The 12,587-nt window shown below is 53.1% G+C and overlaps 1 protein-coding gene across 1 annotated transcript in view; it reads left to right on the forward strand.

The window, feature by feature from the left end:
• The window catches only part of PRR12 (proline rich 12), a 40,847-nt gene that overhangs the window by 1,954 nt on the left and 26,306 nt on the right, over positions 1-12,587 (forward strand). The window contains exons 3-6 of the mRNA XM_006868202.1: positions 678-839; positions 917-4,218; positions 4,419-5,085; positions 7,006-7,433. Of these exons, the coding sequence (XP_006868264.1) occupies positions 678-839; positions 917-4,218; positions 4,419-5,085; positions 7,006-7,433 (4,559 nt within the window). The remainder of the gene's footprint in view (positions 1-677; positions 840-916; positions 4,219-4,418; positions 5,086-7,005; positions 7,434-12,587) is intronic.

Here is a 12,587-nt window from a genome sequence, read left to right on the forward strand (position 1 = left end):
CCCCACCTGCTCCAATTGGTCCTGTCTCACCTCCCCCCCCATCCCACCTTCCCTTCCAAGTTCTTCTGACTCCTTTCAGCTCACCCCAATCCCTTCCCTCCCAGTTTCCCTGCCTCTTGGCTTCTTTGGTTCCCTGAATGCTGTCTTCCTGATTCCCTTTCTTCCTGGTAGGCTCCACTACCTGCCCCCTTTTTGGTAGATTTGCTCACTGTCTTTCTATTCTTTCGGTTGTACTCTTACTGTTTCTGTTACTCTTAACCTCTCCTTCCTCCGTGTACCAGCTGTGAGACCAGGTTGGCCAACTTGACCCTGATTTCCCTTTTTTTCCCCTCCATATTTTTCTCTTGCATTTTCACATCTTGACTCAACCTTTTACAAGTTCTTCTGAGTGCCTTTGCTTGCTTAAACATCCCAAACACTTTATCCTCTTTCCTGAGTTTGCTGATGACAATGTCTTTTTAATCCTCTCCCCTTTACGTCAGAATCTTCCTCTTCAGACTCCTCTTTCCTTTGCATTCCCTGCCCTTCTTTTCACCCTTTCTTTAACTCTCTCACCTTTCCCCATTTCACTTCCTGGCCCTGCCTACTTTCTGTTCTTTGACTATTTCCTCTTCTATTTCTCCTGGACCCTCCCCAACTTCCCACCTGACTGCCTGTCCCACTGTGTCCTTGGCCAGGCCTCTCTGGACTTTTCGACACTGGCCTTCACCACGCAGGCTCAGCTGGGCCCGACGCCTCCGTCATGAATCTCATCTCGGCCCTGGAGTCTCGGGGCCCCCAGCCTGGCCCCTCCGCCTCTTCTCTCCTTTCCCAGTTCCGCAGTCCATCCTGGCAAACAGGTAAGCCTTGTGCCGGCCAAGAAGGGCCAGGGTGGAATTGGCTTGTGGTCTACTCTGACCTACGGTTTCCTCCCCAGCCATGCACACGCCAGGCCCCACGGAGCTCTTCATCTCGGGCGCCCTGCCAGGTTCCAGCACCTTTCCATCCTCCTCTGCCCTGTCGGCCTACCAGCACCCAGCCTCTTTTGGCAGCCGTCCCTTCCCAGTGCCCTCGTCCCTTAGCCTCCAGGACCCCCCGTTCAGTCCCCCCGCAAATGGGCTTCTGTCTCCTCATGATGTGCTGCACCTGAAGTCCTCGCAGGCACCCACCGTGCCTTCCTCACTAGGCTTCGAGCGCTTGGCGGGGGGCAGCGTCTTGGGGCCTGCCGGTCTCGGCCCAGCCCAGACCCCCCCTTACCGTCCTGGCCCCCCAGACCCACCCCCACCTCCCCGTCACCTTCCAACTCAGTTCAACTTGCTGGCTTCTTCTTCTGCTGCCGCTGCCGCTGCTGAGCAATCCTCCCCACAACTCTACAACTTCTCGGGTGCTGCCCCAGGCCCGCCGCCCTCCGAGCGGGCCCTACCCCGACAGGACACCGTTATCAAGCACTACCAGCGGCCTGCCAGCGCCCAACCCCCACCGCCCCCACCACCAGCCCATGCCCTCCAGCATTACCTGAGCTGTGGAGGCAGCTACCCTTCCATGGGCCACCGGGCCAGTCTGGCCTGCAGCCCTCTAGGTGGTGGGGAGCCCTCCCCGGGGGCCGGGGAGCCCAGCAAAGCGGGGCCCAGCGGAGCCACTGCTGGGGCTTCGGGACGGGCCACTGGTCCTGAGGCAGCCGGGGGTGGTGGAGCAGGGGGTGGCAGTGGGGGTTACCGCCCCATCATCCAATCGCCAGGGTACAAGACAGGCAAAGGTGGTTATGGAGCAGCTGCGGGGGCCGGTACTAGACCTCCACCGCCCCGGTCAACTGCCACGCCCAAGTGTCAGAGTCTGGGGGGTCCAGCCGCCGCCTATGCCTCTGGGAAGGCCTCTGGGGCTGGTGGGGCAGGGGGCCAGGCCTACTCCCCTGGTCAACCACAAGGGCTTCTGGGACCACAGGCTTATGGTCAAGGGTTTGGAGGAGGGCAGGCACAGGACTTGAGCAAAGGCCCCAGCTACTCCGGGGGCCCCCCGCAACCCCCTGGAGGTCCCCCGCCACCTGGCCTGGCCACATGTCAGAGCTATTCTCCAGATCAGCTACAGGGGCAGCTCTATGGGGTGCAGGGTGAGCCATATCCAGGGCCAGCCGCCCACTCCCAAGGGCTTCCCACTGCCAGCCCCTCGCTGAGTTATAGCACGGGCCACTCACCAGCCCTCTCGGGCCACGGAGGTGGCTGGGGTCCCAGCTCCCTGGGTGGCGGTGGGGAGGCCAGCCCATCCCACATCATCCGCCCATTGCAGTCACCACCTGCCACTGGCCGCCCACCTGGCGTCGCATCTCCAGGGGCCCCCGGCAAGTACCTGAGCTCAGTTCTGGCCTCGGCCCCTTTCTTGGCGCCCCCTGGAGCTGGCAGTTACGCAGCTGGAGCCGGTGGCTACAAGGGCAAGGGTGATGGCTCAGAGCTGCTGGCGGGACCTGGTGGGCCGCCTGCTGAACGCACGGAAGATGAGGAGTTTCTCATCCAGCACCTCCTACAGGCGCCTAGTCCCCCACGGACCTCAGGGGCAGACGGCTTGGTGGGCGAGGATGGGGCAGCTGATGCTTCCAAGGGACTTGGGGGAGGTGGTGGGGCTGGGGGGCCACCAGGCACACCCTACGAGCTGGCCAAGGAGGACCCCCAGCGGTACCACTTACAGAGTGTCATCCGTACCAGTGCCAGCCTTGATGAGGGGGCGGCAGCAGCCTTGGAGCTGGGCCTGGGTAGGCTGAAGGAGAAGAAGAAAGGGCCGGAACGGGGTGGCGAGACCCCTGAGGGCTTGGCCACCTCTGTGGTCCACTATGGGGCCGGTGCCAAGGAGCTAGGAGCCTTTCTACAAAAGAGCCCACCACCACCTCCTCCCTCGGCCCAGGCCTCCCAGCCCCCACCCCATGGTCTCCTCCTGGAAGCTGGGGGTCCAGACCTCCCACTGGTGCTTCCTCCACCTCCCCCCCAACTGCTGCCCTCAGTCCTCAGCCATGCCCCCAGCCCCTCTCCTGGTGCCCCCAAAGTTGGCGTTCACCTCCTTGAGCCAGCATCCAGGGATGGAGCCCCTCAGCCGCCGCCACCCCCGCCACCGCCACCCATTCCCCTGCAGCTCGAGGCCCACCTCCGCAGCCATGGCTTGGAACCCTCGGCCCCCAGCCCCCGTCTACGCCCTGAGGAGAGTCTGGAGCCCCCAGGCACCATGCAAGAACTGCTCGGGGCCTTGGAGCCACTGCCCCCAGGGCCCGGTGACACGGGTGTGGGCCCCTCCAGTGCTGAGGGGAAGGACCCAGCGGGCGCTTACCGCAGCCCCAGCCCACAAGGCCCCAAGGCCCCCCGCTTTGTGCCGCTCACCTCCATTTGCTTCCCCGACTCCTTGCTCCAAGACGAGGAACGCAGTTTCTTCCCCACCATGGAGGAGATGTTTGGCGGCGGGGCTGCTGACGACTATGGCAAGCCTGGAGCGCCCGAGGACGAGGGTGACCCTAAGGCGGGTACCGGACCACCACAGGGCCCCCCAGCCTATGATCCCTACGGGCCCTATTGTCCAAGTCGGGGTACCGGGGGTGGGCCCGAGACGCCGGGCCTGGGCCTAGACAAACCTCCAGAGCTGCCCTCGACTGTTAACGCCGAGCCTTTGGGCTTGATCCAGAGTGGGCCGCACCAGGCTGCCCCACAACCCCCGCCTCCTCCACCACCCCCACCACCCACCTCCGAGCCTAAGGGTGGCTTGACCTCGCCTATCTTCTGCTCAACCAAGCCAAAGAAGCTACTGAAGACTTCTTCCTTCCACCTGCTGCGGCGTCGGGACCCACCCTTCCAGACCCCCAAGAAGCTCTATGCCCAGGAGTATGAGTTCGAGGCTGATGAGGACAAGGCTGATGTGCCCGCCGACATCCGTCTCAACCCCCGCCGCCTGCCCGATCTGGTCTCCAGTTGTCGCTCCCGTCCAGCCCTCTCTCCGCTGGGTGACATTGATTTCTGCCCGCCCAACCCCGGTCCTGATGGCCCTAGGCGACGAGGCCGAAAGCCCACTAAGGCCAAGCGTGATGGCCCACCGCGACCCCGGGGGAGGCCCCGCATCCGCCCGCTAGAAGTCCCTACTACAGTGGGGCCCACCTCCGCTTCCACGCCCACTGATGGGGCCAAGAAACCCCGGGGAAGGGGTCGTGGTCGAGGCAGGAAGGCCGAGGAGGCAGGGGGCAATCGGCTGGAGCCCCTGAAGCCGCTGAAGGTGAGGAATAACAGGGTGCTAAAAGGGATGGGGGACCTGGGCTCTTGAGTCTGAATGAGGAAGGGTGGGGTCTCGGGTACCAGGATCTGAGGCAGGAGGCTGGGATCTGAACTGCTGAGTCTTTACAAGGAAGAGGGCTTTACAGCCTAAACTCCTAGGTCTGGGGGAGGGCCCTGACTCCCCACCACCCCCACATCTAGATCAAGCTGTCTGTACCCAAGGCGAGCGAGGGCCTGGGCGCCGCATCGGGTGATGCCGTGTCGGGCACTGACCACAACAGCCTGGACTCCAGCCTCACACGGGAGAAGATTGAGGCCAAGATCAAGGAGGTGGAGGAGAAGCAACCTGAGATGAAGTCGGGCTTCATGGCCTCCTTTCTGGACTTTCTAAAGTCTGGCAAACGCCACCCGCCTCTCTACCAGGCTGGCCTGACTCCCCCACTCAGCCCCCCCAAGAGTGTGCCACCCCCTGTGCCAGCTCGCAGCCTGCAGCCTCAGCCCCCGGCTGCGCCCACCCTTCCCCACCCACCACCCACAGGCGCCTTCGGCCTGGGGGGCGCGCTGGAGGCCGCAGAGAACGAGGGGCTAGGCCTGGGCTGCCCCTCCCCCTGCAAGCGCCTGGATGAGGAACTCAAGCGGAACCTGGAGACGCTGCCTTCCTTCTCCTCGGACGAGGAGGACTCTGTGGCCAAGAATCGTGATCTGCAGGAAAGTATATCGTCAGCCATCTCCGCTCTCGATGACCCACCCCTTGCTGGGCCCAAGGACACCGCCACTCCAGATGGGCCTCCCCTGGCCACTGCAGCTACAGTTCCAGGGCCACCCCCACTTCCAGGGCTCCCCAGTACTGGCAGCAATGGCACGCCTGGTGAGCTCCAAGGAGGATCCCTCAGGGAGCTGGGTAGGGGATTGGGACTTCCTAGGTTCCTTTTTACAGACAGGGTTGTCTGGTACAGTTGTGCAGATTGTGCACTGTTTAGGGGATTCCATTCACACGCTAGCTGACGTTGGTTTGTCTCTGTATGAAGTTAGTTTTTTGGTAGAGGGCGATCAACTGTCTTGAGAAAGGCTTGTCTTTTTTGTATTGTCCCAAAGAAATTCACATGTATTTGAAGTGGGCTTTGGAAGTCAGAAGTGTTGGGGTGCTGAGAGGGGCGTAGTGCCTATGAAGGGTTCTGAGGAGTGGATGACATGGAAGAGAAGGGAGCAGAAAACAAAAGCCCAGACTGACAGTTACTGAGCCAGGTCCTACTCAGCAGCCTGATAGCCTGAAGTAGAAGTGTACATCTTTGCAGGAGCAAGGCAGCTTCATCTTTCTCATGAGAAGTGGCTTGTGGGTTTGAACCACTGACTGTGGTTAGCAGTTCAATGCTTAACCCACTGTGCTACCAAAACTCATAGGGGACAGGTGGAGGTATCTGGGAGGCTTGGTGAGGATGGTTTAAAGAGTCCTAGAAGCATTGGGTGATTAGGTGGGTCTTCGGACAGACTGAGGGTCCACTCGGTTCTAGAACAGGTGTTGTTTTTTAAAGGACTTTCAGAGAAGGAACAGAGGAATTAGATGGTGATAATATGTGTAATGCATCAGACTGCAAAGCCGTTTGAACTGCAAGGTCGGTGGTTCAAGCTCACCAGCTGCTCCTCGGGAACCCTATACAGGGTCGCTATGTGTCTGAATCCACTCAACGGCGCTTCACAACAAGAAGGGTGGAAATGCGGGGCAGGGCATTGAGAAAGGACATACAGGCTCACGTGAATCTTGGCAGTGCCATTTTACTCTCACATACGAATCGGGCTGCGAACCTGAAGGTCAGAGGTTCGAAACTACCAGCCGCTCCGCGGGAGAAAGATGAGGCTTTCTACTCCCGTAAAGATTTACACCCTCGGAAACCCTGTACAGGGTCACTATGGGTCGGACCCGACTCGATGGCACTTAACAACAACAACAACAATCGCTATGAGTCTAAATTTCAGTGACAGTGGGTTTGATTTTTGGGGTTTGGAACTGGTGGTCCTGTAGGATAAGTTTGTTGTTAAATGCCACTGAGTCAGTTGTGACCCATAGCAACTCTATATAGGGTTTTCAAGGAGCGACTGGTGAGCCTGAACCGCCAACTTGCAGTTCAAACAGCTTTGCAGTCTGGCGCATTAACCCACAGCACCACACCAGGACTCTGGCTGCTAATCTCAGTCAGCAGTTAAAACACACAAGCCGCTTTTAGAAAGATGAGGCTTTCTGTACCTGTGAAGATGTACAGCCGTAGAAACTGCAGGATCACTGTGAATCGGAAGCAACTCAAGGACAGTGGGTTTGGGTTCATTTTGTTTGTTCAATCTTTACAAAAGTAGACTGCCACATTTTTCTCCCTTGGAGTAGCTTGTAGTTAGAAATTGCTGGCTCTTTGGTCAGCTGCTGAATACTTAAACATCGTGCCACCAGGGTTCCTTCTCGTGAAGATGTTGTTATTAAGTGCCGTCGAGTCAGTTCTGACACATAGCGACCCTGTAAGAGTTTCTGAGGAGCGACTGGTGGATTTAAACTGCTGACTTTGTGGTCTAGTGCATTGCCCTGTAGTACCACACCAGGACTTTTACAGCCTAGAAAATCCTATGGGGCAATTGTCCTTGTGTTATTTGGAATTACTATCAGTCATTACACACTTGTTTCCCTGCATCAGTACTAGTACGGAGCAAGAACTTGAAGGAAACAGAGATATTGATGTCTTGGGAGATACAGGGGATCCCAAATCTCTGGCCCTCCTGCCCTGACAACCCTCTTTCCCCCCAGAGCCCCCGCTGCTGGAGGAGAAGCCCCCACCCACCCCACCACCTGCTCCCACACCTCAGCCGCCGCCACCGCCGCCAGCCCTGCCATCCCCACCTCCGCTGGTGGTCCCTGCGCCCAGCTCACCTCCTCCGCTGCAGCCACCTCCGCCTCCGCCCCCACCAGCTCTGCCCTCCCCTCCACCCCTGCCACCGCCGCCACCGCCGCCGCCTCCTCCACCAGCTGTTCCTGCTCCTGAGGAACCTGCTGCTGTCCCTTCTCCGGAGGACCCCGAGCCACCCGATGCCCGACCCCTGCATCTGGCCAAGAAGCAGGAGACAGCGGCCGTATGCGGTGAGACAGATGAAGAGGCGGGCGAGAGCGGCGGGGAGGGCATCTTCCGAGAGCGAGATGAGTTTGTCATCCGGGCTGAGGACATCCCTTCTCTGAAGGTGAGTCTCCCAGGCTTGCCTTGTAGGATGGGGCCTAGTGAATTGATTGAGCGTCTGCGGTATGGCAATGAATCCATCCCCTGGTCTGTGGGGTTAAGAAACAGTAACATGCTCTAGTGAGTGATAGATAGGATGGACCCTGGAGAAGGTCATCATGATTGGTAAAATGAGTCAGTGAAAAAGAAGACCCTTAACAAGGTGATCTCACACTGGCTGCAGCTGTGGGCTCAAGCATTGTGTGGATGATGCATGACCCGGAAATGGTTCATTCATGGGGTCACTCACTATGAGTTGGAACAACGTGACGGTACGCAACAGTGACACCAACGTGTCTGTGTATATTGGAAACTCAGGATGGCATAAATGGTTAAGTTAAATAAACCAACTCAAATCCATTGCCACTGAGTCAGTTCCAACTCATAGAGACCTACCGTGTAGAACAAGAATAGAATTACTCCTTAGGGTTTCCAAGGGTGTAAATCTTTATGGGAGCAGATAGCCTCATCTTTCTCCCATGGAGTGACTGGTGGGTGTGAACCACAGGCCTTGTGGTTAGTAGCTCAATGCTTAACCCACTGCATCAGCTAAACAGCTAACAGGAAGGTTGGTAGTTTGAGTCTTACCTGGAGGGACCTCGGAAGAAATACCTGGAAATCTACTTCTTAAAAATCAGCCATAGCTCATAGACCACAGTTTTATTCTGACATACATGGATTCACCATAAATCAAACTTCTCCAGTGGTTAGTTGAATGGTTGGCTGTTGTGTGTATGTAGCACTTGGTTGGTTACTATATGTTTGTATAAATGAGGTAAAATGGTTAGTAATGTTTTACTAGGGATACTCTGTGTGCTGGAAACTTCTCTGGGTAGTATCGTTGTTGTTACGTGCCTTTGCGTCAGGTCCTACCCATAGTGACCTTCTATAGGGTTTCCTAGAAGCAGCTGGTAAACTTGAACCACTGACCTTGTGGTTCAAACTGAGGTTCTATCAAGTGAATTCCAACTCATAGAGACCCCATTTGACACAATAGAACTGTCCCATAGGGTATTCTAGGCTGTCATCTTTATAAGTGCTACAATGTGGTACTGTGGATAAGCACTGGACCACAAGGTCAGTTTGAACCGCAAGATAGGCAGTTCAAACTCACCAGCCTCTCCTCAGTAACTCTGTTTGTTGGTGTTAGGTGCCATCGAGTCAGTACCGGCTCATAGCGACCCTATGCACAACAGAATCAAACACTACCCAGTCGTGGGCCAACCTTAACAATTGTTGCCACGCTTGAGCCCATTGATGCTGCCACTTTGCCAATCCATCTTGCTGGGGTCCTCCTCTTTTTCTCTAACCATCCACTTTACCAAACATGTCACTATGGGTCAAAACTGACTTGATGGCACTTAACTTAGAACCGTAACGGTTAAGGGCTTGCTAGCTGAATGCTTAGCAATTCGCGCCACTAGAACTCCTTCTCTGGGTGTTGAGGGCACAGTAATTAATATAGAATCATCTAGGAGACACTACTTTGCAACTTGTTGCTTTAATGTTGGAAACATGAGACAGTGAAGTAGTATTTGTTTTGTAGAACTTTGTATCAAAGTACCACAAAGTTCTTGTTCTTGTGTGCCAACAAGTCCATTCCAACGCGCAGCCAGTCCTCTAGAACAGAGTAGACCTGCTTATGGTTTTCTTTCAAGGTTGTAAGTCTTCATGGTAACAGATTGCCTGATTTTACTTCTGTGGAGCTATCAGGTTCCAACTGCCGGCCTTACTGTTTGCAGCCGAGTGTGTAACCATGGTGTAGCCAGGGCTCCTGGACTCCAAAGTGACTTACTTCAAAGAGCACATATGTAGTATTGGAGGTTAGAAATCTGAATTCATGATGTCATCTAGGGCATGTTATCTCTGAAGCTCTGGGGAAAGACCCTCCCTGGTCTTCGGGAAGTCCCAGATGTTTCATGCTTTGTAGCTACAGGGTTATACCCTGGTCACATAGCCATCTACCCTCTGTCTGGCTGTCTGTGTCATCCGCTCATCGATAAGGACATTACTCATTCTGGATTAGGATTCACTCCGCTCTGGTAAAACCTCATGTGAATTTAACTGATAACATCTCCAAAGACCCTATCATGAAACAAGGGGTTAGAATTTCAACAGATCTTTCTGGTGAACACATTTCAGTCTATAATAGGTGGGAACACACGCAAATGTGTGGTTGTATGCTGGTGAGTCATTTCAGACTTTAATAGCAACTCACTATAGGGTTTCTGAGAGTCCTGGTGTGTCACTCGCTATAGGATAAGCACTGGACTTCAAGGTCGGTTTGAATTGCAAGGCCAGCAATTCAAACTTACCAGTTACTCCTTAGAAACCTGTGTAGGGTCACTATGAGTCAGAACCAACTCAGTGGGAGTTAACAACAATATAGGGTTTCTGAAAGTGGCTAGTAGGTTTGAACTGCTGGCCTTGCAATTAGCAGTATACTGCTTATCATACAATGCCACATCAGAGATCTCCTAAATATACTGGCTCATATTTGGGGGATGCTTACTATGTGTCAGGAAGCTCTGTTGGTGCAGTAGTTAAGCGCTGAGCTGCTAACTAAAAGGTTGCTGGTTTGAACCCAACAAACAGCTCCTTGAGAGAAAGATGTGGCCTGTCTGCTCCCATAAAGTTGAAAGTCTTGATTGCGGTCTGGTACATTTCTACTATGTGTCAAGTTGCTAACCACAAGGTCAGCAGTTCAAACCCCCCCAGCCGTTCCCCAGGAGAAACATGAGGCTTTCTGTTCCCATAAAGATCTAGTCTTGGATACATTAGACAGGTTCAGTATGAGTCAGTGTTAACTAGAGGGCAGTAGTTACTGTGTGTCAGGCTGCATTATCAATTTGTTACCATAGACTGCGTGTTTGCTACTTATTCTACTGCAGGGGTTGTTAACCAATAGCCCGATGGCCAAACCCTAGTCACTGCCTGTTTTTATTACATTTTGTTGGAATCCTGTACCTCGATCATTTGTGTATTACCTATTTGTGCTTTACCAAGTGAAATAGTTAAGAAAGCCCAGCATAGTTACTCTGTCCCATTCAGAAAATCTATTTGACTTATATGGTGCACTTTGTATTCATATAGTTCCGAGGATTAATATACTAGGTGCATATGCATATGCCTGGTTTTCTGTGTAGGGTGTGAGGTAGAGCTATGCTCACTAAGGTCAGCAGACAGTGACACCCTGATGTGGTACCTGGGGCCAAGCCCACGCTATTTATGAATTATTGTTGTTGTTAAGTGCCGTTGAGTCAGTTCCGACCCATAGCGACTCTGTATAGGGTTTCCAAGGTGAGCTTGAACCGCCGACCTTGCAGTTCAAATGGCTTTGCAGTCTGGCACATTAACCCACAGTGCCACACCAGGACTTTGTATATTAATTTGTTGTTAAGTGCCATCGAGTCAATTCTGACCCATAGTGACCCTGTATAGGGTTTCCAAGGAGCAGCTGGTGAGCTTGAGCTGCCGACCTTGCAGTTCAACCAGCTTTGCAGTCTGGCGCATTAACCCACAGTACCACGTATATTAATAGTGGCCATTTATTAGATATTGGCTCAATACCCAGTCTTTTGATAGACTTTGTTGTAAGTTTCCATTGAGTCAATTCTGACTACAGCTCATGCCTTATGTTCTGGTAGAATTATTCTTTAGGGTTTTCTGGACTGTTAATTTTGTTGGTATCAGAACACTTGGTGGATTCGAACCATCAACCTTTTTTGGTTAGCAGCTGATTGCAAAGGACTTGCTCCACTCAGCACATGACCATGTTTTATTGCATCACGGGTGTCACTTCTAAAGTGCAGATATAGACATTATGAGCTGAATTAATTAAAAGTTTAGAATCCTGGTGTAATGCTGGATAAGCACTGGACTGCTAACCGCCAGGTCAGGGTTCAAACCCACCAGCTGCTTCTTGGAAACCCTGTATATAGGGTCGCTATGAGGTGGAATTGAATCCTGGTATGGTGTTGCAGGTTAATGCACTGGACTGCAAAGTCGGTGTGAACCGCAAGGTCTGCTGTTCAAGCTCACTAGTCACTCCTCCAAAACCCTATACAGGGTCGCTATGAGTCGGAAATGACTTGATGGCACTTAACAACATATATGTGGAATAAGGTCCCATGAAAGATTGACGGTTCAAACCTTCCAACCACTCCTTGAAAACCCTATGCAGGGTCGCTGTGAGTCAGAATTGATTTGATGGCAATTAACAACAGCAACAAATATATATAGTTCACTTGTCAATTTGACAGTTTTCAGGTGTCCAATTAAGTAGTATCAATGACAGTGAAACCTAAACCTGTCAGAGCAGGGCTTGGTAACACTCACTCCTTTTTCCAGGTCTTACAAGTTTTCCACCTTTGACAGGATACAGTCTTAACCACTTTTCTGTTGTTCATTTTGGTGGAAAATATTTGAGCCTCCCTTCTCCGACTCTTTTTTTGCCTTACACAGTATCTGGCTTTTACGGGTTTTGCTATATCTACATTGATCATGCTGTGCTGCGATCAGTTTTAAACATCACCACATTTCCTATCACCATAAATAAAAGTCCTGGGGTGACTCTGTAGGATAAGCATTGAACTGCTGACTGCAGAGTTGACAGTTTAAACCCACCAGCCGCTCATCGGAAACCCTTTACACAGGGTGACTATGTGTCGGACTCGTCTCAACAGCACTTAACAACAACATAAATAGCTGTGTTATTTTTAATCTAACCTTTTTTATTGTGGCGGGGGGATAATGGAGCCAGGAGGAACTCCGATGGCGTAGTTTGACTGCTAACCATAAAGTTAGCAGTTCAAATTCACGAGCCGCTTTATGGGAGAAAGATGAGCCTGTTTGCTCCCATTAGGGTATATACAGTCTTAGAAACCCTAAGGAGCCACTCTACTTGGTCCTATTAGGATTGTAAGTCAGAATTGGCTCGACAGCTGTGGGGTTTGTTTTGGGTTTTTAGATTTTTGGTTTTTTTGGATGGATTCTGCCACTTGCTGGCCGGCCCAATTTCATCTTCATTGGCTCATTTCAACAATGGCAAAGGTCACATCCTTTCCTCGAAATTTCATTATCTTTTCAGCTTTTCAGCGTGATGTTTGATAGCATTCAT

Source organism: Chrysochloris asiatica, unplaced genomic scaffold (assembly GCF_000296735.1).
Source record: "Chrysochloris asiatica unplaced genomic scaffold, ChrAsi1.0 scaffold00116, whole genome shotgun sequence".
NCBI classification, from domain to species: Eukaryota; Metazoa; Chordata; class Mammalia; order Afrosoricida; family Chrysochloridae; genus Chrysochloris; species Chrysochloris asiatica.